The following is a 23,688-nucleotide window of genomic DNA, read 5'->3' on the forward strand; positions in this document are numbered from 1 at the left end:
TGTAATTTTGTCAATGTGGATAATTTTGACATTGAAGTTTTGGTCTTGGTCGATATGGAGCTGCCACCTAAGTAAAATGTAGGTTGGAGTATGATTCAGGCTATTAAGACAAGATTTGTATGCGCCTCCTTCACCATGCAATTCCTATTATCCTAATCCTGAATCACCCCTTGCTTCCAGAGTCCCAGTTTGGACTGAAACTGCCCTTTCAAGTTGGATAGAGGAAGTTCCATTTTGATAGAGAGGTACCTGGGACTATTTGAACTATATATGATATTCACCGTACTTAACTAATTGAACAATGCTCAGTTACCCACCCTAAGCAAGTTCAGGCTTTATATCATCATTTTTAACTTTTTAAAGCATTTTTGCCCGTTATCGTAATCCTGTACGGAAGGAGAAGCACAGGCAGCTACGCTCTTCCTTGTATTGAAAGCCTTTTGATTAACCATACATTCTTACTGCTTTTAACCATTGCAAACCAGCATAAAACGGTACCATTCAAAAAGCCTTCTTGAACTGGAATTGTAGGACTTTACCCCCCATAGGGAGTTGGCCAGGGCCAAACCCAGGCCAAAGAGGGGGTTTGGAAATAGTTTTCAACCAGCAATTGACGCGCCTCGGTTGGAACCTCACTAGCTGCGTCATTGCCCCAAGCGCAAAGATGAAACTACTCTATCTGTTGCGTCCCATTTTAATCACCCCCCTCCTCCCTCCTCAACTAGTTTCTCTCTATCTTCGATGTGGGACAAACAGCAAAGTTGCAACCGTATGTAAACCGTCCGTCCCTAGTCAGCTATCAGCCTATCACCATTCCAATAGGCTATCAGCTGTCAGCCTATCCATCCCTCCTCAATTCTTGTCACAGAAAACGTTAAAACATACTATTCATGTTATTACTTTTAATTTTGGAATTATAAAAATAAAAATTAATTTCTAATTTAACTGTAAAAATATAAATGAAAATAAGATAAATTAAAAATGATATGATTATTATATTATCAAACAATTCTATTTTAATGAAGGGAGAAGAATATGTATTATATTATTGTACTTAAATAATTTCTTTCTCCTCTAAATATTTTGCGTAAACGCTGACGGAGTGAGAGTGCCATTAGTGAAGGGACTTTAAAGGATGGAAGCGCAAATTGGGCATTAAAAGCTTCGGGACCTCAACCATTTGCCCAAACGATTATTTTAAAACTCAAATTTAGGGGTTTAGGTGGGACAGGCCGAAGCCACTCTCGTCCTCGGCCTCGTTCTTTCTTCGATCGTTCCAACTTAGGTACGTACTCTTTCATCTTCATTATTCTACTTTTTCTCTTCTTTAGCCAATTTTTTTTTCATCCCTTTCTATTTGTTTGCTAGATTTTTGATGAGATATGCAGTGGTATTGTTTTCCATTACAAGCTGTGAATGATTACAATTTTCCCGCCCTTTTTTCTACTGTCTTTTCAAATTTGAATCCAAAGCTCATCTCCTCTTTTATTGTTAAAAAAAAAAAAAATGGTCTGATTCAGTTCTTATTCTCGATGGGTTGTTCCCGGGTGGATGATATGGATCCAAACCTAACCCTAGTTGTAATGTAGTGCATAATCTCAGAGAATCGGTTGGATTGTGCAATGTCTTAAATTTAAAACCCGTTAATTCAAGGCTGCCGTGATTTTTTAGAGTGGAAAATGTCTTCTAACTTCCAACTTCTCATCTCATCCACTATCACTGTCCCAACCCCCCGGTCTTTCTCTGTTGTTTCTGTTATTCTCTTAATAATAAAATTAACATTTCTTTATTTACCACCCGGGATTGAAGTGGTTTTGTTCTTGGGAAGTGTGAATTGAATTGCCTATCATTTCAGTTTTTGTACATATCTCTATGGAGTTAATGTAATGGGTCTGTTAAGCACTTTCAGGATTACCAATTATTAGGCATATCATAAAGGATTCTTTATTGGCTGCACTGTCTTCTATCGTTTACTTATGTGCCTTTAGGGCATGCTTGATCTTTTCAGCCGTTTTATTTTCTTTGTAAGATCCTGAATGTGCTAGTCATACCATGAGGTGGTGGCTAGTGGTCATGGCATAGAATAGATTCACTTAACCAAGAAACTGATAACCCTACACCAGAAATGCTTAAAGGGCTATAAACCCTACATGCCTTGAAGCCAAAAAAGAAGTCCTTATGGTCTCATTGTGGGCTCAGCCTAATACACTTGCCTTATATTTTTGCTTGAAGTAGACTGCTCTTTCAACTCTATAGTTGAAGTGATTCCTTGGCTAGAACACAATTCTGTTTTTCAGGAAAGCAAATTGCCAGAGGGACACAATTTTGCTAGGAGAAATTTGTTGACAAGTGGCTTGTGAATTAACTTTAACCAAGTTGATTTCTTCCAACACATGCTAACTATTCTCTAGCATCTAGATCTGGAAACATAGTGAATCTGTAATGTGTTTTGCAGGAGATGGATACATCAAACCCTGCAGTTTTTGTCAATATGGAGCTGCTGCGCATGTATGTGGGAAGAAAGGTTCGAGCAGTGATTCAGGTTATACGATCTGAAGGTGGAGTCATAATTGGAAAATCTACAGATGAACAACAGCTGGTCATAAAAGGAACCCCACCATCCTTTCCTCTAACAACTTTTGTTGAGGTAATTGGTATTGCAGACAGTAACCAATCCATCCGGGCTGAAATATGGACCAACTTTGGTGACACATTTGGTAAGTCTTTTGGTCCCTTATGAAATTTCTCCCTGTGCTATAGGCCATTCCAGTCCTCTTGAATTATTTTTGCCTGTTGCCATCACCTGAAGTAAATGCTCTTATTGCTTATGGGTGAAGCACTTCTCCTGAAAATCACAACACACATGCATAAGCATGCACCATCAGAATTAATATATTGTATTTGAATTGGATGGCAGAAGATGTTTACAGTGACTTCTGATTCTAGATTTTACTTGGAGCACGCCTATGCATGTGTGTTGAAAGATGACTGAAATACTCCTCATGCTTTGATTATTGTTAGAAAATATAAATAAATAAATAACAAATATTGCATTGAATTGAATAGGTGGAAATTTTTGACAATTTATTGGATAGTAGTCCAGGATGGTTTTAGTTTCTAACCCATTTGAGTACTGATTTGTATATGATAAGTGGAATCAGTAGAGTCATGGTTCCCTTGTGCTTGCGGGGGATATGTGCAGATGTTTAACAGTTTGAGGTCTTGAGAGTAAACTGTATAATCAGAAATATGTTCTTTAAGCATATGAGTTCACATTTTTAACTTACTGGAACATTTTGTGATTTTGCTTCTGAGAAAGCTTATTTATTTTTTGGCAGACACGTATGCATACAATCAGCTTTGCCAACTTGCAAATGGGGAATATAAACACTTGTTTCTCTGATGTATAGTGAGGTTAGTTCACGATTGAGCAACCATTTGCATCATTACTTAAACACCTAATGACAATGTATACCAGCAGGAGACAAAGATGAACTAAGCCAATTCCTTAGGTTTTGGTACTTTTGCTTCAGGTGCTCTCATGGACTGATGGCATAGGTGCATGGTTGCTAGAGTTCGTATCTGCATTTTGACAACTATGGAATCTGCTCCATTTTTCTGTAATATGATATTATTTTTTGGAAAATTTTATTGAAGTGGCAGTCATGTAAAAGATTGAATACGAAAATTATGGAATCTGCTCCATTTTATTGAAGACTCATCTTTTTACAGGAGAGTTTGTACGTGGAACTGTGTGGCCTATAGCCTTGATGCAGGTAGGTGAACAAGGAAAGGAAATTTGCTCAAGCCCTGTTCTATTAATAATATATAGTGAGGGAAGCAGCTAAAGAAGTTTTTTATCTTTTAGATCGAGGGGCTTTAAGTAACACATTCTTCTATCCATTTTTCATACTTATCCCTTAAGAATGGAATCCCAAAACATACTCCCCAACTAAAAGGTTTCTCCCTGGGGCGTTTATATTTCCAAACATCACTACTAGTCCCAGAAAGTGAAATGGATGTGGATGTTTTCATCGATTCTATGATCATTCCATAGGCAAATTGGGGGAAGTTGAAGACTTCATTGGATCTTTTTGTTCAAAATAATACAGAAGACTACTAATATTCCTGCCCAACTTTTTAAATTGATACTCCAGAAGACTATTAACATTCCTTAATCACTTACCTTTTGTGCCCAAGCATCCTCCATCGTCAAGGCCGCCCTTCTGCCAAAGTATTTTCCAGTGAGGATGACCCTCTAGCAGTCCATGAAGGTTCATTGGCTGAGCTGACAAGAGCTTGCTAGTGCTAAATTTGCAGGACCAAGAACCATTTTACTGGTTTTTACAAGAGTCTCCTAAAATGAAGCACTATAATTGAGTTGGGATTATGTTCTCAAATTGAATAATGGATACCCAGAATCATGCAATGGGGTAGGGTGGATTGGAGGTGACCCCATTTGGGCTGGAATCCTTACATGATTTCAGTGGATTTTGGAATTTAATTTTAAGTTAAATTATTTTAAAGTTATTAACTTAAAATTTATTACTTTTAAGTTATTCACCTAAAAATTATTGAGATTGAGAATAATAAAAAGAAAAAAGTAAAAATAAAAATAAAAATAAAAAAATAAAAAAATAAAATATAAAACGTTTCTAGTCATTGGATGATAACAAGAATGTTTCTAGGTGTGGCCCGTGTGGGATGCAAAGAGATAAATGTCAAATTTATTTTATTTTTTTTCAAAAAATAATGAGTCAACGCTAAATTTGCTTTACATATCATTTTCAATGATTTTCATTTCAGTCTGCATCTCTTCGCTACACCTGTGTTCGATGAAAGCAACTGACGTCATTAAAAAAACAACAAAAAACAAAATTAAAGATAACCTTAGTAACAGGAAAGCTGTGGTGCCGCCGCACCGATTAGGATTACTATATTACATGGAGAGCAGTGGGGGAAGAGCGACAGCTGGCAATTAGGGCAAACATCAAGCTTTTGAAGTGAGGAATTCAAAACTAGGGTTTTGACTGTCCTGACATTCTCCTCCAGGCTTTCTTTTTACTCAGGTATAATTTCTATCTCTTCACTATTCTGATCCAATTTTGATTGCATTTCTTCCTTTTTTTTTCTATGATTTGTTGCTAAGCAGCTGAGTTTGTAATGGCACGGTTTTCCCCCCCTTTTTTTTTATTCATTATAAATTCGAATCTGTTTGCATAATTTCATTTGTGGACATATCTCGACTTTCCTCTTCTACTATCAAGAATAAAGGAAGATATATAAACCTGACAAAAAAAAGGGTTAATTCAGTTGTAGCTTGATGAGTTGTCTCCTAATAGATGTCATTAATATCGACCCAATAAGAACCCAGCTCTATCAGCAGGCCCATTCTTTCATAATCTAAGAGAATCTGTGGGATTGTGCTATGTTATTCAATTTAAACCCGTGGTTTATTAACGGGTGTCCTAATTTTTTTCAGTGTGAAAAATGTTTTCTACTCTCTCATCTATCCCTATTGGTTGTGTCATTTTTCTTCTTCAACAGTTTAATGTGCATTTGTTTTTATACCACTCAGGATTGAGCCATTTTCTCTGTAGAAATTGTGTTTCAAATTGCTTACTACTTCAGTTTATATACATGTTCCTGGAGAACTAACATAACGGGTCTGTTAACTAATTCTAGTATCGTGCAATTTCTATGGAAAATGTGTTTGAAATTGCTTGTTGCCACATGAACCTTGGTTTGTACATGTATATTGGAACTGAAATACATCAGATTCAGATGCATTTTCTCAATTTGATTACTGGAGACACTTTCTACATTTTTTTTTTTTTAATTTTTTCTGATGTTGATGTCACCTCCAGTTATCTTCCTGCATAGTGCATATGAATTATCTCCTTATAATTTCTACTGAAGTAGTTCAATTTCTCATTCTTTGTTTTTTTTTTTTTTTTTTGTTTCGTCTTTTTCTTTGTCCCTTTTTCTATGAATTGTTCCAGATAAATAGTTAAACACATAAACTGTCCATTATTTATAATTTCTACTGCAAGTCGTTCAATTTCTCATTCATTGTCTTTTTTGTTTCTTCTTTTTCTTTGTCCCTTTTTCTTTTTCTATGAATTGTTCCAGATAAATAGTTAAACAAATAAACTGCCCATTATTTTTGGGCCAACATTCAGTGTCTAAATATCGAGACATTCATTGCTTCATTGTTTTTGTACCATTGTTTCTGTACCCATTTAGCATCATCATCCTCTTGATTGTCATTCAGAATTATCTCTTGCCTGTCTCTATTAGTGCTGCTACTGTGTTATGATCCCTTTATCGGAAAACATTCAATTGCAAACTCCTTGGAGCCATATTCATGGCACATATTCAATCGAGATTCTTACTCTGCAACTCCTTTTGGCCTTTCATTTTGTTTCCACCTTTCCCCATTTGTTCTCTTTCTTCTGCAAATGCTTCTGGCTTCTTTGCTTCCTTCACAGTTGTCTTGCAAGCTTACTTTATTAGATACGTACAATGCCAAGGACAAGAGCAAGTGCTGCAGCTGCAGCACAGAATCCAAATGTATCTGAGAACCCCATTGAATGTGAAAAGCCTGCGGAACCTGAAGAGCGTGTGGACCTTGATGGAGACAATGAGGATACAAAGGAGGAAGAGGTTGAGTCTGAAGAAGTAGAGGAAGAAGTGGAAGAGATAGAGGAAGAGGAGGAAGAAGAAGTAGAAGAAGAGGTGGAAGAAGATGAAGAGGAGGAAGATACCTACTTTGCTGATGCACAAAAAGATCCAGATGGTGACGATGAGATAAAATCTGCCAAAGGAGAAGTAGACAATGAAAATAGAAGGCATGCAGAACTACTAGCACTTCCTCCTCATGGGTCAGAGGTCTACCTTGGTGGCATTCCAAATAATGCTTCTGAAGAGGATTTGAGGGGCTTTTGTGAACCTGTAGGAGAAGTTACAGAGGTAAGATGCTGCTGTTTATCAATTTCTTCTGTGTGTTTTGTATTTTATTTAAATTGTGGACAGCAGGTGAGAATTTTAAAGGGAAAAGATTCTGCTGAAACCAAGGGCTATGCTTTTGTGACATTCAGAACCAAGGAATTGGCTTCTAAGGCAATGGAGGAGCTGAATAATGCCGAAATAAAGGTAATTCAACATCTTAAGTTATTCATTAGACGCTCACTTGTTCATCAATAATGTGACACTTATATAAGTTCCTTTTCTATTTTTCCAGGGAAGAAAGATAAAGTGTTCAGCATCTCAAGTAAAGCATCGATTGTTCATTAGTAATGTCCCCAGAACCTGGGAAGAGGAAGATATGAAGAAGGTTGTAACAGAGATTGGACCTGGAGTTAATTTGGTGGACCTTTGGAAGGTTTGTGTTTTTTAATCACATTCCATATCATTTTTATGTTGCTTTTTGCACTTCCAAGCTGGTTTCCGTTGGTGCTTGATCAACTCGATTATTTGAATCTCCTTAACTATTACAGGACCCACAGAACTCCAGCCGGAACCGTGGATTTGCTTTCATCGAATATTATAATCATGCATGTGCAGAATACTCAAGAAAAAAGATGTCAAATCCTAAATTTAAGCTTGACAATAATGCTTCAACTGTGAGTTGGGCTGACCCTAAAAACGTGGAGTCTTCTGCTGCTTCACAGGTCTTCTATTCTGTACTTGCATTTATGTGGCTCTCTTTGAATGAAACAATATGGTGCATGCTTCAAAATCATTTGACACAATAATAATTCTAAAATAACCTACTTGGAGGATCCTCCTAATCTTGCCTTATCATTTTTCTGCGTCAAAAGTCACTTCTGTGTCAAATGCTTACACCACTGTCTGTGCCTAGTTATACTGCAATTCATTTGTTACTGGTGGTTAGAGGTTGTCTTGTTTTGTATTATCAGTCATCTTGTATTTGTGCTTGTATCCTTAATTACCTCGATGGTAGCAGCTGTACATGCATGAAAGAAAGGAGGAGTAATCTATCCTTATAGACTGGGAAATGGTAATGGAATCTGAATGGCTGCTGCCATTTAATCCTTCTGCTTACTTTGGAATAGGAATGATCAAATTGTTCTCTAAACTTTGTTTATGTATTTATTTATTTTCTAATGTCATCACTAATCTCTCATTCAGAACCATTGTGAAATTTTCCATGAGCGAACTTTTGCATGTAGGCAGCATTGCTATTACATGAAATAAGTTGAGGGTCACTTGGTCTGTGGAATGTTGTTAAATCATGACTTCGAGTTGTCCCTCACAGGTAAAGGCAGTATACATCAAGAATTTACCAAAGTACATGACTCAAGATCAGTTAAGGGAGTTGTTTGGACAACATGGAAAGATCACAAAAGTAGTTATTCCTCCTGCAAAGGCTGGACAGGAAAACTGCAGATTTGGTTTTGTTCACTTTGCTGAAAGGTCCAGTGCCATGAAGGCACTAAAGAACACTGAAAAATACGAAATTGATGGTAATAGTGGTTCTTTATACTTTGCATTTGTCACTATTAATATTACTTCTTATGATGAAGCGGCACTGTGGATGATTTTGGTTGGCCCTTTTTTTTTCTTCATTGGTAGGTCACATTTTAGGGTGTTCTCTTGCGAAACCACAGGCAGATAAGAAGTTTTCTGGTGGATCAAATTCACAGAAGTCAGCCTTACTTCCAAGCTACCCTCCTTGGGTTGGTTATGGTTTGCTTGGTGGTGCTCCAGGTGCAGGATATGGTGCTGCAGGCTTTGGACAAGTAAGTTGATTTTTATCTTTTTTTGATTTTCTGTTCCTTTTTCCTCACTCTTTTTTTTTTTTATGATGATGGGGGATTGTTTGTTGGTGTTACCTTTGTTGGACTTGTTTACAGAAATGCTCAATTTCTTCCTATTGCTGTTGGGGCTAACTCTAAGAAAAAATAAGTACTATTCATAGTGTAAATTTATCCATCCTAAGACAGAATGAAAGAGAGCAAGGAGGGGGTTCCTAGTTTCAGGACCTTCTATATTGGGTGATGCTCTTTCTCTGAAACCATGATATTGTGGTCCCTAGCTGTGGGTTCAGAGAAATTACTGTTGACAGAATTGCAGTTCCCTCTTGATGCAAGCTCAAAAGAGTTAGACTACCTTGTGTGAGTGTATGTGTGTGTGAAAGATTCTAATTCAAAAAGTACCCTAACAAATTTTAAGGAAATTAAAAAACAATTTGCTATTGAAATATTCAAATCTAGAAATAAAATTGCAGTTTTGTTATTAATATTTTAATTGTGTATGCATTTGCATGTATATTAAAATTGTGTACTGACTCCTCTATGCTGGACACCTTTGAAACCTTTTGAGGGTAAGGGTTTTTGCATTCCCGCGGTTCCTGTTCTCACTTCTGTATTTTGCTGTTAAGGGCCATCTACACATTGAGACTTCTTTGAAATCTAAACCATAATTTGAACTTGTTGCTTCTCTGAGAATTTGTTAATATATTCCATGATGAAATGAATGCTTGAGTTGTGTGCATTCCATTGAGGCATATACTTTAAAAGGACTAGTTTGTAACAATTTGCTGGGAGGTTCTACCTGATAATGTGGTGATTTGTTAGTGATGCTTGTGGTTTTGTGTGATTGGTATCTTCCTGATATAGATGTCAACATCTTGCAGCCACTGACCTATGGTAGGGGACTGACTTCTGCTGGCACAGCCATGATGCCAATGCTTTTGCCTGATGGAAGGATTGGATATGTCCTGTAAGTATAAGCTTTTGATTTTGCTGGTTACTTGTGGAACATGTTACCTCATGTTGTTAGCATGCATGTTTCCATCAGATTTTTGTCTTTTACTTGGTTTCATGCTATTAATTCTCTATTAGCACTTGCTCATCCAGCAACCATCTTTATCCACACTGGAATACTTTGTTTACTTGCGGCAGTTGAAATAAGAACCAACTTGCACATCATTTAAACAATCAATTTGCACCTGTGCATGTGCACCATAGGTATCCTATTTAAAGGGGATACTGGAACAGGGTCTTGAATTTCAATTTTTTAATTTGATTTTGAGCCATCAAGAGATTATGACTCTTCATACAAATAAGTCTGCCGGTTAAATTTTATTGTTCTCTATGAGAACCTACCAAAACTGAAATTTGGAACCGCCAGAGCTTAGAATGTTTAGGTGCTTATAGTAATTGTGCAAACCTGATCACCTTGTCTTGGTACCTGTTTGCTGCATTTTGTTAGTTTCCAAAGCTTATCATAGTTCTGGAGCATGCTTGATTCTGCAGCCCAAATTGATTTGACTTTTCTCACTCACTGTAGGCAGCAGCCTGGAATGCAGCCATACACCCCTCCATCACAGCCTAGGAGTGACAGGAGTGGAGGCGGCAGCACTAGTGGGGGAAGGCATAGTGGTGACAGAGGCTATGGCCGCAGATGGTATAATCCATATTGAGTCAGTCGCCTTGTCTGAATGCAATTGTAGCAGGGGAAGTTCCTGCATCACTTAAATTACCGTAATTTGGTTGACACTGATATTTAATGGTTTCACCAAATAGCCACAGCTTGTTGTGATGGAAATGTTGGAAGTTTTCATACTTTGCCCATTGTATCAATGGTTGGAGATAAGCAGACTCGAACTGTTGACATCCGCCACAGGGTAAACCCCCGCCTCTCAGGCCCCCCAACTGAACTGATGACTTCCACCACGTCAAGGTGACACTCACTTGACCATCTGAATTTATCTGATCCCATTCCCACGCACTGGATATGAATATCAGATCAATCAAAATTCATTGCAATTAGTGTGGTGTCTGATGAAATACCTGCAATTTTTTCCAGCTCCAGATCCATAACTCTTTGGACTTGATTCAAATTGTTAATCAGAGCATTTGAAAAGCCTACTAAAATAAGAGATGCCTGATAACAGATTGGGATTATAACCCTTTTAAGTAAATATTTAATGGGCTAGGGACCGGATTTGTAAACTAAAAAATATTATATTCCATAGTGCATCTTATGTAGGATATCATTTCTAATGCGATGTGATTTTTTTTATATTATATTTAATAAAATATTACATCCAATTTGATATGTTATAAGATGCTGGTTTATAAAAATAAAAAAAATTAGAATGAAAAAGAATAAAAAATGGAATGAAAATTCTATAATATTCCAATGTGTTATACTTGTTTTGAAAAAAAACTTATATTACATCCCAATGGATGAAATCCTCACATGTTTAATATTATTTGAAAATCATAATAAAATTTATAATTTAGTCAATATTTATTGGTTTATTCATTTATTAACAATACTCATAATTAAAATATTTAAAATTCATAAATAAAAAATATTATATTACATTATTAAACATATAAAACAACTTTTATATATTAAATGATATTTTCAGTATTTTATACATACTTCTTTAGTTTTTTTACTTCAATTTTTTAATCAAAATTAATTTTTTTTATAAAGAAAGTAATTTATAAAAATTTGAAATTAAACATAAAAAAAAATGATAAGAAATGTAGATTTATGATTTAGGATATCTGGGATCTCATATCTCATAAGGGATATGAATATCCTACGTGTGGTTAAAAAAAGGGATATGATACATAATGGAATAATAATTTATTCGATCTCATCACCCATCAATATAAATGAGATAAAAATATATTAACTCGTCTCTTATCCTACCATATGTTATATCCATCCAACCAAACAAACTTCAATAGGGCTCCCAATTAAAGCACTCACAACACATACTTTTGTTAGAAAAGGGCAAATTTCATAAATCTAGACTAAGTACACTCACAGCGTTCAACACCCTTTTGACTGACAATCATCTCAAGAAGATTATTAAAAAACAAGAAGACAGCCTTGAGCACCCTTCGACTCTAAATCATCTGATGAAGATTTCTTATAAAACAACATCCAAGTCTTCAGGTTGACAGAAATGAAAACTATGGTTTCTGAACTTTATAGAAAAAGGGCAAGGTAAATAACTAAACAGGTCTGATCCAAAAACACGATCATAGCATTAAAACAAAAAATTTAGAGGCAGTGCAGCTACTCTTGACAGAATGTTGTTTTCAAAGGCCCTGCAAATTTCTAGAAACTTCAAAAGCTGTACCCAAAAAAGGTTCTGTCGATTCCTTTGTTCCTTCCAAGGTGAGTAAAGGACCTTCCCATCATTGTTGTTGTTACATTATTAAGCTTCCAAAAAACTTTCAATCCAAAATACTGCTGGGCCAAAACGGAATAATAGGCCACTTCAACCTGCACTTCAGAGGAATGAACCTGAGCAAAATCTCTGCTTAGGCAAAAATGATCATGGTACAAGATAAAACGCATGATGATGATCCTGCCGGACCAAAGGGCTCTAATACTGATTTCAACAATAAGAAATCATTATCAGGTAAATGTTTATCTGCCGGAGATAGATAAATAAAGCAGAATATTAAAATTGCTAATTGAATAGAGCAGTCCTTCCAAGTCTTGCCAAGTTCGGCAAAATATTCACTGATTTTGACAACTGTATACCTAACAATACGCCACTACACCGCAGAATCCTATGAGCAAATTCCAAAGGTTTATATAAGGATCCCTCTTCCTCGGTAATAAGAGAACTTAGGTCAGTAAAACATTGTCTCAACTACCAGGGCTCAGCTGCATGGCCCTTCTCTTTCACTTCTCTCCCCAATCTAGAGCCTCATCTAAGGGAGTGGCTTCCTACCAGAGCTTTGACCAATTATGACTGATCCATTCAGCTATAGAGCTATTATCAATATAAAAAACCACCTAATCATTTTTTGCAGCCTCAATACAATGTTTTCTCATCCTTCCAGCTCCATCATCTGAGTTATATACCACTTCTTTTTGGTGCAATTGTTGACCTTTGATTTATACGAGCAATCCATCTAACTACTTTTTGCAAATGCATTATTTCCTGATCCTGTATTTTCCAGATTTTTCCGCTCATTTATCTTATATACATACTAGTAAAATGTTAAACAAAAATTGGATTGAACTCAGACTCCATCAACCCAAAAGAAAAAATTAGACAAAGGTCACAAAATCCCACACAAGGGCAATTAACATCCCCATGTGATGTAGAAAAGAAGGGATAATGATATATATTCTCTACAAATCACATCATGAATGTTGAGGATGTTTTCCCTATGGTTCATGTCCCCCACACTCGTGATGCCCTTGTCCCCTCAAAACAGATTCCTCAACTTAAGTATTTTTGGGTTGGGTTGTGGGGGGGATCAAAAGGCTTGAACCTAGAACCTCCTATAGCGGTCTGCATCAGATTCTAAGAGTCACCAACAACCAGCTGCTGTTGAATTGGTTTCAGAATGAAAGAATTAAGGTAAAGGGTGATGTTAATTAAATACACCCACCTTTTCCTTTTTATTTTTAAAATAGGGTGCATGTACAGAGAGGAAAGGCTGGTGTGTTTAACAAAAGCCTAATGTAAATGATCCCAAAATTTACCTTCCTTTTTTGACCAACAGTCCTCTATTTGAATGAAAAATAGGCAGCCGCATTGCCATGATGGAGCTTTTCAGGTTGGCACAAAGCACAAAACCGCTAAGGCCACAAACAAGCTAGCATATGCAAACTGACTTTCCATATCATTACCAAGTATATTTACATGGAAACCCATAGGACCAATGAATTTATCTTCGAGAAAGCAAACCTAAAGACTACATTGGATCTATGCTATTAGATTCCATCCTAATGATGCCTTTGTGTAATTAAAAGCTTGTCTTTTGAGAACTGTCTTCCGGTAGTCAATCCATTTCAAGTTACCACCCTTTTGGGTCTATATTTCAACTCAATACTAAAAATACTTTCTGCATTACTACCCATAGTCTTAAATTTCACTTGAAAAGTTATTTCCATACAATTATTATGATCAACTAAAAAAAAAAAAATTTACATAAAGGTATCCAGGTTTGGAAGGGAGCTAGGAACGTCAATTGATACCCTCCTATTCAGAGACGAAAATAAACATACCTAACCTATGCAAAACAGAGGTTGCCTGTACCTACTAGCCACTTGCTAAAATATAGAACCAACCACTGGATGAGACAAGGATATACGGAGCAAAGCATGTCAAAGTCCTAAGGATGAGAATGGCAAGTTAATGGAAGGGGGCCTAGAGGTTGAAATTCAGCCACAGTTATCTATTAAATGAAATATAGCTGGTAGGATGTTATAATTACCTTATGCTGGAGATTAGAGATCTTATGCGGATGCTTGGAATAGTCGATGAGGGGACAGGCAGAGAAGTTCTCACAAGAGACTATATTCATACTTCAGGAGATTGAAGAATACCTCATCCATCAAGCTTATTTTGTATTGGTTTCCAAGAAAATAAAGAGCTGGTCTACAGCTGGATAGGGAGTATTACAACGTATTATACAAGTTAGGGATTATTACAACATATTGTACAAGTGTTATGCTGTACGGAAAGTACTTACAACTGCACATAAAAGGTGCAACATAATGAAGCAGCCCTAGTGATGGAGTGTAAGGAGCAACCCAAATTAGGGTGGGACCCTCTCATTCTCTCTCTCTCTCTTCTGTTATGTTTGCTCTCTATTTTCCCTCTTTCTTCTCTTGTTTTGATAAGTAGATGTGGGAATGAACTGCAATCTATAGCCCATATATAATCCATAGTGAGCCTCTTGGTCTTCACCAATAAAGACCATGCATCAACCATTATCTTTCATAAAGTTATCCAGGAATAGCAAAATGGTGGGCATTCTTCCTCCTTACAACCAGCCATCCCCACTGGTAGCTACAAAACAAACTAACCATAGCAGATGTTTAAGCTTAAGATTCAAAACTGTAAAGTACTATTACTATACGATCTCCAGAACACTTCACTTGCTGTTCTCCAGGGTCATTCTTTCCATTTTCAAGCAATTATCCGCAATTTTCATTGAAAGGTACCAGGAGTTTCCATGAATACAAATTGGAGAAAAGGAAGCCACCTATGTTTTACTCTATGTTACCATTGCACAATATGCCAGCCACATGTTGAAACATAAAATGCATTTTAACACATATTGGCACTAGATTGGGAATGTGCATGCTATGGTGCTGAAGTTCACAAAAACCAAACTACACCTCTTAAAATGGGATTCAGAAAAGAGAAAGGCAGCATTTCTGAAGGAAGTTTTCTACCCAACTTTCCTGTGGTCTCAGTTCTCAATGCTATCAGCTTAATTTGGCAATAGTTCTTGTTGAGCGCATACATGGTGGGCCTAAATCCCACAAGTTTAAGCTTTTAGGAAAATAGTTGTCCAACATGGTACCAAAGCCTTGTTTGATGGGAGGTCATGTGTTCAAACCTCACCACATGTTTATTTCCCATTTTTATTAAGTCCATATGTAAGTCCAAAAGGAGGTTACTTGAGGGAGGGAGTTGAAGTGCATGATATACATTGTAGGCTCAGATCCAACAAGTTTAAGTTTTAGGAAAATTGGCTGTCCAAACAACTTTAATAGGAAAACGATTAGAGAAACTACCCATATTAACAGAAGCGTGAAAGTTGTTACTAACTACAATTATAGTATAGGTAAAACCATGATATTGAAGACCAACCTTGAGCATGATTGGTGATTAGCATATTACGGAAACAAGCACAGAAAGTTTAAAACATAATCAATTAGAAGTGTCCGGAAAATTTTTTTATACCAGATGGACTATTTGCAAGAGAGAGAAAAAAAAAACCACAATAATAGGACTTCCCTAACCATCATTGCAAAGCCGAGTACAAGGAACTACTTTTACGAAAAGCATTTTAAGCATTATATCAACTGTAATTATGAACAAACATAATGAGGAAAATAAAAAACAAAGATGCTAAAATTCATAAATGCATATCACCAACAGGCTCACCTATGACAGTACAGTTCTTCAACTGAAGGCTGAGAAGTTTTGTGGCGGTACAATCCAAATGCTCTCAAAGGGATCTTGTTCTCCCCAGTCATGATACTGCTTACGTGGATAGTATCTACAGTCATCGAGAGAGTATGATATGCAACGCTTTCCGTAAAAACGAACTTTAGAGAAAAAGACATTATTTCTCATTATTCCCGGGAGGTCATTTCTTCCATGAGATGATAAGAAACTTGCAAATATTGTCATACCATCAAGGGTTTTCATCTCTTCCCATACAAGTTTGTTTCGATCCAGTTTAAATACAATAGGGTTTTCAGTAGAACATGTGTAAATAACAAAGAGCTCCCCCTGGTGTTCTAACATAAATTTACCCTTCCACCAATTTTTGGTAAAAAAGTTCTCAGGGCATTTGGGTGGATGGATAGAAAGAACATCCCAAGAACGATCATCTGGATCAAAAACCCCTAGCCAACCAGTGAGGCTAAGACAATAAAAGAGTCCATTGCAGTAAACCAACTTATTCCAAATGCTACTAACAAAAGGCAGGCGATTTTGGTGATTAACAGTAGTCCACTCGGTAGCACCAGCATGACAAGTGCTAATAGCAACGACAGTGGGACTGATATGCTTAATTGTGAATACTATGCAGCTGGCAGATGTTGGGGCAGCAGAGACAGAAACTATCTGATAGGACATCTCATATCTCGGCAGTTTGATTGACTCCCTAGTAAAGGGATTAAAGAAGAACACACGGTGAGTTCTAGGTCTGTATAGTAACAACCATCCATCAATGGTAGAACAAACCCTAGAGCCACATAATTCTGGTAAATCAATGCAGTAGGTCTCGCGCTGTAATGGATCATAGAATTCATACGTGTCACCAACCTTTGGAAAGAACATAATCCATGGGGTTTGGTTTACCACCCGGGTGGCAATTGCAACTGAGTACCATCTCTTGCAAACAGCAGATGCGCGAATATTCTCCTCTAGAGTTAGACAGGACATAATCAGTTCCAAAAGTTCTGCCGGAAGGTCAGACCAACTTTGTAGCTCCAGTGTCACTGCCTTCTCTGCATTTGTAATTGCTTGCTTGTCTGCGGTTGTTTCAGCTAACCTATGAAGCACTAAATTCCATCAGTTTTAAGCGTACAAGAATGAACGATAACATTTTAATAAGCATATAATGCAACCACCAACTACCAAACCCTATAATGCAACAACCAACTACCAAACCCTACAATGCCTGATTTAAGACTAACCTTGAAAACCCAGTAAACACTCTAAACTGCTCCAAACAGTAGCAGAGCGCTTAGCATGTCAGTAATGGACCATTTTAGAATCTATGGATCCAAACCAAAAGCTAACAAACATGGAGGACTTCTTAAAAGATCCACACCAAATGCAAGATTCTATGTACCTTGACTGAATCATGGATCATGTGCCAAGGAGTCCCTTTTTCTAAATAAAAAATGAAAAAAGAAGCCAATGAGTATGCACATAATTGCCAGAAAAAGGAGACAAACCCTAGTATATATGTCCTGGAGTACTCAAACTTAGTTAAAGAAAATGTTAAAGGTAAGTAAGAAACTTTACAAAATTAGAAGAGATGATTCAATTGCATGCACTTAACACCTCAGTTCAGCCCATGTTTTAGGGTTACAAGGGTTTACACTTTACACAACAAAGTCAAGTTTTAAAAATTATCTCTACTAGCCACTGAAAATTCTAAACTTTTGTTAATGGTTGTGCATGATGTTATGGAAAACTAGATAACAACTCAACCTACAACACAGATGATTAGTAGCTTAGTCATTTATTCATTTGAAAAAATAATAGGGTTGGTTTCAAAATTGATAGGGTTGCAAGTTTTAAGCTATTTGTATTGTGCACATGATTATCCCATCAATTTTAAAAACAATGCCAAGCCATATCCACTGGAATCAAGCAGTCAGAAAGCATATCATTTCCTGAACTAGAAGTACAGAGGTCTCTTGCTAACTGGGATCTGATTGTAAATTGGAAATGAAGGAAAGACGGCTGGCCATTATTCCAAGACTGTTATTCCAAAGCTTTTCACTTAAATTATTTCCCGATTATGGAAAACCACGAATCCCACCACCTCAATCAGGACTTAAAACATCGGGATCTTGTATCACCTGCTCAATCCCAAACATATTGCAAATATTATCTTGTTCAGCTTGTGCACACTTACTAATTATCTGCTTCCTGATTTCACATACCACCATTCACCACCATCAACACCTATGTTAGTGTCATTGAGGCAATCAGAGACTTCATATCCCTTAAAGTTCACATAAGCAAGACAAGAGCATTACTTGTTATTTTTTCCTTCAGAAAATGAACAAAATAACAAATAATACACATTAAAAAAAAATAGTAGTATGAAATGGAAAAAAAAGGTCCACCATTCTGTGGGATGATGACTAGCTTAGTGGTTAAATAGTTAAAATGTAGTTATGCCACTCATGACCTATAGATTAGTTGTTAGAATTGTTAGGTTAAATTAGGTTGTTAGAACCAATTGTACAAATCTTCTCACGTATCCCTGAACTATATAAATGAACACCAAGAGTAGCTCTGTTTAGACTTGAGAACAAAGCATCAGTTCCTCATCTCTAGCTATATAAAAGACCATTCCTTTAAAAAGAACCAATAAAAAGAATATGAGCACAAACAGCAATAATCCACCAGCAACTAATCTAATTACCAACAATCAAAACCTAAATGCCTAAGAATGTTTGCTTTAGATTGAACACAAAACCCCAATAAAACCTCCAACAGGAACCCCAATACCCTAAATTCTCTTTAACAAAAATACATAAATTCGAACCCAACACTATCCACATAATTGAAAACTCAATATTCATGGTCCATCCAAAATAAATCATCTGCATAATATCTAACAACAAAAGAACAGATTGATCCACACATGCTCAAGGACTGGCCCCCATTCCAGCCACATACCAAAAAATTGAATCTTGACCCCATTTCCAAATAATTGAACTCAATGGGAGCCACAAAACACTTAGATTCTTCATCATAAACCCTAAATTGATGAGATATCAAGAACCCTAGAACATTTCTTCAAACCCTAACATCAAGAATTCAAAAAAAATCCCAACAAAAAAATCACACCAATTGCTTTGCACTGAAGGCAACTCATCTCACTTACTCTTTCAATCTTCTCCTTTTCTTCCCAGACATGGTGAGTGAGAAATAGAAAAAGCTGCGCCTGTAGAGAGTACAGAGAAGGACAAGAGAGAGAAAGTGCAGGGAGAGAGAGTGTGTGAAGAGGGGCTGTTTTTTAGAAGCTGGACTTGTAACAGTCGCTTATTACAACACCACGTGTTACTCGGTGTAAACTTCTTGTGTGTTCGCCCGCCACACTTCTTTTCACTGGGCCCACCAATAACCACTCGCCACGTCATTAAGTGTGACTCCCCCGTGAGACAGGCTGGACCGCTGGAGACCGTCTGATGTGTTGACTGGCTTGGGCTAACGAGTCTTCCTCTTGTCTTCCCATTTTCAATATTTAAGAATTTGAAGAGAAAAAAAAAAAGGTGAAAACATGAAGAGTTGGGAAAAAGAGCTGAAATAATTTCTTAATTATAATATAAAAAAATAGATATATCCTTCTCTATGTATTTTCAGGTTGTTAGTATTTAACAAATTCGAAAAACTCATGATGTGACATATAAATTATAATTTTTTTTTTAAGGTTTATGAATTATAGTAGTAGTGGAGCGGGTCATATATATATATATATATATATATATATATATATATATATATATATATGTGTGTGTTAATATATAGTTTTACGTTTTTAATATATAGTATTTCACAAATTTTTTCCCTTATATAGTGGTTCTTCTTTTATGTCTTTTTTATTGTTTAGGATTTTTTTACGTAAATTCATGTATTTTTATTTTATTTCATAACACATATGGAGAAAAAAATTAATAAAAAACTATGTTTATTAGGACAATTTATTTTATTAATGTATTTATTAGAAGAAAAAGGGTAAAATTATAATTAGGGCATATCCAAGTATTAAATATTATTTTGTTTTAAATATATCCTTCCATTTTTTGATGGAAATTGAATTTAATATCAATGTGTTGGTTAATTTTAGATATTACCAAATTTTAGCTTTCTTTTTTACCAACAAGGTTAATAAATATTCATTCCATTTGATGAAATCCTAAGCTTTTTCAATATTTTTTTTTTATCTAATTATAAAATTTTTTTTAAAAAAAAACCTTTTCTATTAGCGTGAGTCAATCATTTAAGGTAACAAATTTAGTTTAAAAAATGCTAAAAAAATTAGAAATGATTAATATCATATTAATAAGATAAAATATAAATATTTTATTAAAAGAAATGAGATAATACCAATATTTAAAAAAAATAACCGTTAAGGATTGAAATTTTTTACTTGTAGTCTCATTTTTTTATGGTGGATGACTAACAATATCTTTCTTCGAGTAACTTCTTCTATTCAATCGCTAGTCGGATCTATAAAAAGGCGTGTTTAGATGTTGGTTCACGCAAACCTCTTTGATGACTCAGTTAACTTCAAGAAATTTTTGACAGAGTTTGTGTAGGAATTGCTTGTACTTTTATAATAAGATCTATAATATTGCTTGTACCTTTATACTTACTATTCACTACAGCTTTATAATCTTTGTTGCTCTCAGCCTCAAGCTCAAACGACAAACCTTAATTAACGCCCCCCTACTTTCGTCATTTTGTAATCACCCCAAGACCTTGAGAAACATACTCCGGTATCTTAACAAGAACACCTAACACAATCCTGAAAACAAAGATTTTCTTTGGACACACTCCAACAATGATTTGTAGGTGGATATTTATAAGAAGTAATTGGATATACTTATTGTTTCTTGTTTTTTAAGAACAAAATATCATAATAACTCGTATGCATATGAAGAAAATCATGCAAAGCATATCACCAGAAGCTGGCAAGGCTCTGCACTGCCTGTTTGACAGCCATAATCAGAACGTTGATTGGAACATTTTGTAGCCCTGGAACATACACATGCTGCAAACAAAAAGTTCCATGATTGATTTCTTCCTTCATTCCTCACTGTCCTTGCATTTTGAATATCGAAACAGAGAACCAGAATAAGAAATATGCATCAAGAGAGACTGAAGATCGGTTTCCTTTTAATTTGAATTGAGAAAACAGATTTGAGAAAGGAGGCTGCCACAGAGCATATCCCAGGTGAATAACTGGTAACCCTGAATGATATGCGTATTATATATCAGCACAAATAGCATTATCAAAGGAGAAAAGGGTGAGCTACTAAATTCAATCCAGATAGGTGGCAGAAGATGATAAAAAAGTGCAGGTTGATTGGACTCCTTTGTTTGCAACTTATCTTCCCTACAAGGAAATTCTTTCATGGGAGTGAAACTGTCCTGAAAAGAAACAGAATTCAGAAAGGAAAATATTGGGTGAATAATCTGTATCCCTGATTGATATGTAACCACACAAACACCAAAATACTAGAGAAGAAAAATATGAGCTTTTAACTTCCAAAAATCAAACACTCCGAAGGCAAATCTGCATCAGCTATAAATTTCGAGGTCAAGATGAATAGAAAGGGAGGTTACAATTTCGTAATGAGTGGGTTAAAAAGGAAATTTAATAACGAATAGAACAACAAATATCCAGACACACAAGGATACAAATAAAATTAACATGTAGAACCCCACTTCCCATAGAAAGAGTACCTTGAGAGACTCATACGTCTATCTCCACTAGAGAGAAAACAAAGATAGCTAAATCTGAAATCCAAATCAACGACAAAAGTTAATTTAAAGTTAGCAACAAATAGGGCACTGAATCAACCCATTCTCATTGCACTCACTACATTTCACCATCTTCTTCTGATCCTCATCCAAAAGCTTACAACTTCCATTGCAGGCCATGCACATAACAAACCTAACTCCAGCACACCCTTGGCACCCAGCAAGTGCCCTTGGAATCCCATCAAACAGAATATCCAATTTCCCTTCCTCCTCCAATTTGACCACTTCATCAGCTCCCCCAATCAACCTCCCCTTCACAAACACAAGTGGAACTTTTACTTCCTTTGTCCCCATTAACCCTCTCAATTCTTCCTTTAACCCCGAATCCATTGATATATCACGTTCAAACATGTGAATATGGTGTGATTCCAAAATGGAACGAACATGGTTGCAATCCTCAAAGGTTTTCCTGATTCCCCGCAACGTGGTTGTGTAAATGACAACTGCATTTGCCCCGCCTGGTGGACATTTTTTCTCAAAAAGATCCAGAATAGATTCACAATCTCTAGAATTCCTCAGTTTCTGAACTTTGGGTATTGGAGAAACTATCTTCTTGATCTGTTCCTTCTCTTCAGACAATTCTTTCTCAAATGATGCAAGAAGCTCTGGATCGAACAAGGGACTCAAACTCATCCTGCGCAATGAAGACCCCCTTCCGCTTTCAAAATTATCAGCTTTCCCATCGCCCACCGGAGTCCTCTTGACAGGAACTCTCAAAGTCGGCACAACCCTTTTGATATTCTCCGAAGGAGTAGAGTCTCTCAAAACCAGTTTTGGGCTACAATCTGATCTTCCCCCGCCGCCTCCAAACCCATTTGCTCGTTGCTTATTCTCTTTCCCTCCAGACCTCTTAATCCTCTTCGGAGAGGCAATCTGATTCAAGAACTTCAAAGGGCTTCTCGCATCGATATCCCCAAATCCCCGAAGAAAACCAAGTGATTTGGGGCTTTTCTTGACAGGAACCGCAATGGGTATTCCGTCTTCGAGACCTTCCATGAGCTCCCAAGCATTAATGACCTCAGCTTCTTCCCGCGGAGGGGACCTCTTCGGTTCTGCAACAGATTCTTTGTTGCGTAGGTCGTTGTCCAGTTTGAGAGCCCCATATGTGCTAGAAGTGAGAGACACCACATGGTTGAGGCACTCGCCATTCTTGTCCAGAATTTCTTGTTGGAGATCTTTCCTGAACAGTTTTGACGAAGCACAGCCCATTGATGTGTGAGGTTTCTCCGGTTTGTGTCTTTTTGTGCTTTGTATTTCCACATTGTGGGACTCTAGTTTGAATCTTTAACCGTTACCATGTCTGCAACGGACGGCAACGGTCGGAAAATTTCGAATAAAATGGACATTTTTAGTAATTCGATTATGACCCCTCTCTTTGTAAAATCTTTAGTTTTGACCGTTCAGTTCAAAACCCTTGCAAAACCGCCCCTTCTTGCTATATCAATTCACTTTTATGGACTTAAATTGTATTGAGGACTCATATTCTCACGTTCGCTGCAAGTTTCCAAAAACATATAAAAATAATTCATTCACTTTCTTTTTTTTTTCACCACACTTTCTTTCTCAATGTGTTTTTAATATTATTTAATAATTATTTTTAAAACAAATTTTAAAATATTATTCTTTTGATAAAACAAAAGTCTATTTTGAAACCTGAAATAATTTTATCTTATTTTCAATATTTATAAATATATTTTAAAAATAATTTTTATATTTGTGTATTATTCTATATACTTATATAATTATTTTATAAAATAATCATAAAAAAATAAAAATAAAAATAATTAAAAGTTATTTTCTAAAAATATCTTATTTTTTATTTTTAAAAACAAAAAAATTATTCCTAAAAACAGTTATAAAACAAACCATAAAATTTTCCACGAATCAAATTAGACTTTTACGTTCTAATG

General features: G+C 36.1%; 4 protein-coding genes and 1 non-coding gene across 17 annotated transcripts; 2 read left to right on the top strand and 3 right to left on the bottom strand.

Moving 5' to 3' along the window:
* Positions 1–486: 486 nt before the first annotated feature.
* LOC132254238 (U4 spliceosomal RNA) lies at positions 487–666 on the bottom strand. Its single transcript, XR_009466514.1, has one exon. It is a non-coding gene; the product is annotated as a U4 spliceosomal RNA (small nuclear RNA).
* Positions 667–1,070: 404 nt separating this feature from the next.
* Positions 1,071–3,715, top strand: LOC100264936 (replication protein A 14 kDa subunit B). 2 transcript variants are annotated; one of them, XM_002282358.5, is made up of 4 exons: positions 1,084–1,285; positions 2,456–2,717; positions 3,339–3,414; positions 3,534–3,715. In XM_002282358.5, the coding sequence occupies exons 2-3, from the start codon at positions 2,459–2,461 to the stop codon at positions 3,401–3,403; spliced, it is 324 nt and encodes a 107-aa protein (XP_002282394.1). In that variant the 5' UTR covers positions 1,084–1,285; positions 2,456–2,458; the 3' UTR covers positions 3,404–3,414; positions 3,534–3,715. The 2 variants fall into 2 exon arrangements, with proteins under 2 accessions (XP_010654100.1, XP_002282394.1); XM_010655798.3 differs by having other exon boundaries at positions 1,071–1,285; positions 3,339–3,715.
* Positions 3,716–4,809: 1,094 nt separating this feature from the next.
* LOC100259599 (heterogeneous nuclear ribonucleoprotein Q) lies at positions 4,810–10,592 on the top strand. 8 transcript variants are annotated; one of them, XM_010655795.3, is made up of 9 exons: positions 4,810–5,069; positions 6,133–6,972; positions 7,036–7,155; positions 7,244–7,384; positions 7,500–7,673; positions 8,282–8,489; positions 8,599–8,765; positions 9,662–9,747; positions 10,318–10,592. In XM_010655795.3, the coding sequence occupies exons 2-9, from the start codon at positions 6,526–6,528 to the stop codon at positions 10,448–10,450; spliced, it is 1,476 nt and encodes a 491-aa protein (XP_010654097.1). In that variant the 5' UTR covers positions 4,810–5,069; positions 6,133–6,525; the 3' UTR covers positions 10,451–10,592. The 8 variants fall into 8 exon arrangements, with proteins under 8 accessions (XP_010654097.1, XP_059595157.1, XP_002276509.1 ...); XM_059739174.1 differs by having other exon boundaries at positions 6,517–6,972; positions 7,039–7,155; XM_002276473.4 differs by having other exon boundaries at positions 4,815–5,069; positions 7,039–7,155.
* Positions 10,593–11,766: 1,174 nt separating this feature from the next.
* Positions 11,767–19,266, bottom strand: LOC100254482 (F-box/kelch-repeat protein At1g57790). Of its 5 annotated transcripts, none has more exons than XM_002276507.4 (3): positions 19,116–19,266; positions 15,920–17,036; positions 11,767–12,279 (listed from the first exon to the last, which is right to left on the bottom strand). In XM_002276507.4, the coding sequence occupies exons 1-2, from the start codon at positions 19,145–19,147 to the stop codon at positions 15,938–15,940; spliced, it is 1,131 nt and encodes a 376-aa protein (XP_002276543.1). In that variant the 5' UTR covers positions 19,148–19,266; the 3' UTR covers positions 11,767–12,279; positions 15,920–15,937. The 5 variants fall into 5 exon arrangements, with proteins under 5 accessions (XP_002276543.1, XP_010654093.1, XP_010654095.1 ...); XM_010655791.3 differs by having other exon boundaries at positions 11,767–12,300; XM_010655793.3 differs by having other exon boundaries at positions 11,767–12,388.
* Positions 19,267–21,531: 2,265 nt separating this feature from the next.
* Positions 21,532–23,043, bottom strand: LOC100249375 (uncharacterized protein At5g39865). Its single transcript, XM_002276532.4, has one exon. The coding sequence runs from the start codon at positions 22,985–22,987 to the stop codon at positions 21,791–21,793; it is 1,197 nt and encodes a 398-aa protein (XP_002276568.1). The 5' UTR covers positions 22,988–23,043; the 3' UTR covers positions 21,532–21,790.
* Between the last annotated feature and the right edge of the window lie 645 nt (positions 23,044–23,688).

The sequence above is a fragment of the Vitis vinifera genome, chromosome 8, assembly GCF_030704535.1.
Source record: "Vitis vinifera cultivar Pinot Noir 40024 chromosome 8, ASM3070453v1".
Lineage (NCBI taxonomy): Eukaryota > Viridiplantae > Streptophyta > Magnoliopsida > Vitales > Vitaceae > Vitis > Vitis vinifera.